The sequence below is a fragment of the Brassica oleracea genome, chromosome C6 (genome assembly GCF_000695525.1).
Source record: "Brassica oleracea var. oleracea cultivar TO1000 chromosome C6, BOL, whole genome shotgun sequence".
NCBI classification, from domain to species: domain Eukaryota; kingdom Viridiplantae; phylum Streptophyta; class Magnoliopsida; order Brassicales; family Brassicaceae; genus Brassica; species Brassica oleracea.
The window spans coordinates 19,559,799-19,565,087 of NC_027753.1; the positions used below are offsets into that span (position 1 = coordinate 19,559,799).

Below are 5,289 nucleotides of genomic sequence, written 5' to 3' on the forward strand. Positions count from 1 at the left end.
TATCCCACTCTCTTAGGTCCTATTTGTTAGGTTTTTAAGTAGATTTGATGATTTTAGAAGTTTTTTGATAGATTTTTGTTAGGGTGATTGGGTAGGATTGTGATTTGTTGTGTAATAGGTTTAGAATTGTGATTTGGTTGTGTTGAATTGATTTAGAATTTTTTTATAAATTGTTTATTATTTTTGTATTTACAAAACGTTTATATAAATTCGATTTTACAAAACGTTTTTGTATATAAATTCGATTTTTGGATTTATAAAAGATGATTTCATATTTTAAAATTAATTTTGTATTTATAAAACATTTTTTGATTTATAAACATTATTTTATTATTTTTTGTATTTATAAAAACTATTTTTAAATATACAAAACGTTCTTTGTATATAAATTCGTTTTTTGGATTTATAAAAGATGATTTCATATTTTAAAATTAATTTTGTATTTATAAAACATTTTTTGATTTATAAACATTATTTTATTATTTTTTGTATTTATAAAAGGATGATTTCATATTTATAAAAATATTTATATTTATTAAAACTAATTTTGTATTTATAAAACATTTTTTGATTTATAAACATTATTTTATTATTTTTTGTATTTATAAAAGGATGATTTCATATTTATAAAAATATTTATATTTATTAAAACTAATTTTGTATTTATAAAACATTTTTTGATTTATAAACATTATTTTATTATTTTTTGTATTTATAAAAGGATGATTTCATATTTATAAAAATATTTATATTTATTAAAACTAATTTTGTATTTATAAAACATTTTTTGATTTATAAACATTATTTTATTATTTTTTGTATTTATAAAAGGATGATTTCATATTTATAAAAATATTTATATTTATTAAAACTAATTTTGTATTTATAAAACATTTTTTTTATTTATAAACACTATTTTATTATTTTTTGTATTTATAAATACTATTTTGTATTTATAAAAAGATGATTTCATATCTATAAAAATATTTATATTTATTAAAACTAATTTTGTATTTATAAAACATTTTTTTTATTTATAAACACTATTTTATTATTTTTTGTATTTATAAATACTATTTTGTATTTATAAAAAGATGATTTCATATCTATAAAAATATTTATATTTATTAAAACTAATTTTGTATTTATAAAACATTTTTTTTATTTATAAACACTATTTTATTATTTTTTGTATTTATAAAAACTATTTTTAAATATACAAAACGTTCTTTGTATATAAATTCGTTTTTTGGATTTATAAAAGATGATTTCATATTTTAAAATTAATTTTGTATTTATAAAACATTTTTTTTATTTATAAACACTATTTTATTATTTTTTGTATTTATAAAAACTATTTTTAAATATACAAAACGTTCTTTGTATATAAATTCGTTTTTTGGATTTATAAAAGATGATTTCATATTTTAAAATTAATTTTGTATTTATAAAACATTTTTTTTATTTATAAACACTATTTTATTATTTTTTGTATTTATAAAAACTATTTTTAAATATACAAAACGTTCTTTGTATATAAATTCGTTTTTTGGATTTATAAAAGATGATTTCATATTTTAAAATTAATTTTGTATTTATAAAACATTTTTTTTTTATTTATAAACACTATTTTATTATTTTTTGTATTTATAAAAGGATGATTTCATATTTATAAAAATATTTATATTTATTAAAACTAATTTTGTATTTATAAAACATTTTTTTTATTTATAAACACTATTTTATTATTTTTTGTATTTATAAAAACTATTTTTAAATATACAAAACGTTCTTTGTATATAAATTCGTTTTTTGGATTTATAAAAGATGATTTCATATTTTAAAATTAATTTTGTATTTATAAAACATTTTTTTTATTTATAAAAACTATTTTATTATTTTTTGTATTTTAAATATGTTTTCTATTTCAATTTTTATTTTATATTTTCGAATTTAAATTTTAAAAAATAAATTTATGGTTTCGAGGACGAACTTGTGGTCCTCGGAATTTCTTCGGAAATTCATTTCCTCAGAATTCCGTCGGAAATTTCCGAGGGATTTCCGAGGAAAGATGAATTTCCGAGGAGTTATTTCCGAGGATTTTTTTCGTCGGTATGTCGTCGGAATAGCGTTATTCCGACGACATACCGACGATTTTTTCCCTCAGTATGCCGCTGTTTTCTTGTAGTGCGCTATGCTTTGAACCAGTTATGGTCTAAATATAACGTTTTGTTTAGTAAATGATTTTCGCTGCAAACTTATGTATATTTTGATATTGGATCACTGCCGATAACCGAACAAGATATTATGAAAAGAATTAGATATTACGTATTCCATCCGTTTCATAAAATTACTTATTATAAATAAAAATTTTGTTTTAAAAAGATTTATTTTTTTGCATTTTCAATGTATGTTTTTTAACTAATTTCAAATTTCAAAAAATTTAATTGCATTTATTGGATTTTTATTGGTTAAAAATTATGGAAAAAAAATAATCACAAAAAATTATGCACATTTAGTATGTTTTATTAAAATGTGTGAAAAATTTAAAATATGTAACATTTTGAAACGGATGGAATATATATTTTGTGTCAACCTAGTTTCAGATTCTTCATTATAACAAACGACAAAAGTGAACATTGTCATCAACACTTTTTGTCTTTCACGCCTTTCTACGTCATACATGAATGTCCTTTTATTTGAAAATGGTCCCAAGGTCCGTTTGCAACCACGTATCCTTCTCTAAAACTTTGAAACACAAACATAACTATATTAATAATATTTGGAGTCTACACTATCTGTCTCGTGATTTAGTAACATGTATCTTTTGTTATTGTTGATGATGTGGTAACTGAAGGTATTGGCTCCATTACCAATTGGATTTGCGGTATTCATTGTTCACTTAGCTACAATCCCAATCACGGGCACTGGCATTAACCCTGCAAGAAGTCTTGGAGCTGCAATCATCTACAACAAGGACCAAGCTTGGGACCATCATGTTCGTGTTACAATCTATAATATTTTACATCTTCCTCTTCGATCTTACTTTCTTTGACATGGTTGTATTAACGTTTTCTCTTCTTTTTTTTTACAGTGGATATTTTGGGTTGGTCCGTTTGCGGGTGCAGCCCTTGCGGCTTTCTACCATCAGTTTGTGTTGAGGGCTGGTGCGGTGAAGGCTCTCGGGTCCTTCAGGAGCCAGTCTCACGTTTAAATTTGGATTTCCTCAATTAGCAAAGAGAAGAAAATAAATAGCGGCTTTTATGTACTGTGTTGGAACCTAGTGACATGTAGTATCAAATTTCTTGCTTGGTGAAGTGAGGGTTTGAATGTGACATGTGGGCCAACTTTGAAATGCTACTTCTCTTATATATATGTCTACTTCTTAACTTTATATTGCTCTATTTTACTAGTTTGCTGAATTTCGCATGATCAACTTTCCACGTGAGAGTATAAAGGTCCCCCTAAAGGCCTAAACCTATACAAGTGGAAGATTAAGTTTACTTTTAAGAAAATGCCATATTTATGAAGTAGTCCTTTTATCAAAATTTTAAATTACGTTTGATATGTGTGTTATGTGTACGATTTTCTAATGATGTTTCGTTATTATTATTTTACTAAGGGGATGTATTCAATTTAACATTTGATGTGATTTGATTTTTAATAGGGTTTTAGATGATTTCAATAAGTTGCAGAGATTTAAATGATTTTTGTCAAACTACTCTAGAATATCACTTAAAACTATGGGATTTGGGTTTTAATTTTTTTAACTAAGAAATCCTATCCAAACACCCTAAAATCACCTGAAAACTTTAAAACTCCACAACTTAAAATATTTTCAATAACAGTAGATTTCAGAGTACTTTAAGAAATGTCAAATTCAATAACAATGGATTTTAAATGAGTTTTTAAAATTCATGTTTTAATAACAGTGGATTTATCATTTTAATACAAATCACCTGAAATTCTCAGTTGAATAGATCCCCTAAGAGATGGAAAAAAAACTAATTAGTATCCATGCATGCGAATATAAATATTTGTATTCAAAGTAACTGGATTCTAAAAGTATTTTAAGGAACATGTAACTTGTTAGACCAACCTGTTAACTCTCCGCAATTTACGTAATTTTTTCTATCCTTTCTGTCAAATATTGGTCTGTTGCCTTGTAGTTTGGAAGGTATCCTCCTTGTTTTTGTTGAAAATTATAAGTGATGGAAAAGACGCATTGAAAGTCAAACTGAATAGCACATCATAGAGGAGTAACAATTTTGTCTTCAATGCGCATTACTGAAACACATGATGAAAATACGTTTTGGCACAACTCCATCGACAAAGCTTGTCACTCCATATAAAATATAATTAATGATTTATTTCATAGGTGACTTTTTATTTAGAGCATCTTTTAATTTTTTTATTAAATGTATATTTTTATTTAACTAATAATATCCTTACAATAAATTATTATTTAAGTAAATTTAAATATAAATGAATATATTACAAAAAAAAAGAATACAAAACTTAAACTTGAAATATTACAGCAATAATTTAAAGATTTAGTTAATATTATCGATTACGGGTATCGCACATCAAAAATTAAATATGACTTTATGCGCTTTAAAATCTTTAACCATTAACATACGTTCCGTATATGATATGCAGACCGACTGCTAAATTTAACCTGTTAAACCAAATTGTAAATCTGTTGTTATATCTTTTCAAACATTCATCAACCATACATAATGTGGGAACCGAAATTAGTACTGTCGATTTCCGTTTAAATAAGGAAACTAGGAAAAACCCTAATTTCCCAGAGGACCCGGATATCTGCTAATTACCACACGTCAAGCAATCAGAACACGAGAATAACAACGATAAGAATAAGAAATCGAAAAAGAGAGCAAAGTAGATCTTATTCCGAATCTGCGTATGAGCGTTTACAACAAGGTATAAACTTGGGCTCGAGAGCTGTCGGCGAGATTCCTAGTTCTAGCAACCCTAAGACGGCTAAACCTAATTGAGTCGCAGCTCGAAATAACAAAAACGAAAAATTGCCTAAATTGCTTTAAGTGCTAAGTTTGCTCTGAAAAGTGCCTCCCCCCCATGCTCCTCGCCTAGGACTCCTTATATACTAGCTCCAAGGTCGGTTTACGCTTTTACTCTTCTGCCCTTAAGCCGTCATAGCATAAAAATGGAGATATTCCATTTTTCCCGATCTTCCAATTATCTTCAAAACTTCCGTATTTATCCGCGGAAACTTGACATTTATCCTTCCTTGTGGACCAAGCGTAA

At 25.1% G+C, this 5,289-nt stretch overlaps 1 protein-coding gene across 1 annotated transcript in view; it reads left to right on the plus strand.

Moving 5' to 3' along the window:
* The window catches only part of LOC106296638 (probable aquaporin PIP2-5), a 7,012-nt gene extending 3,580 nt beyond the window's left edge, over window positions 1-3,432 (plus strand). Inside the window, exons 3-4 of the mRNA XM_013732818.1 lie at window positions 2,858-2,998; window positions 3,095-3,432. Of these exons, the coding sequence (XP_013588272.1) occupies window positions 2,858-2,998; window positions 3,095-3,214 (261 nt within the window). The 3' untranslated portion in view covers window positions 3,215-3,432. The remainder of the gene's footprint in view (window positions 1-2,857; window positions 2,999-3,094) is intronic.
* Window positions 3,433-5,289: the final 1,857 nt, after the last annotated feature.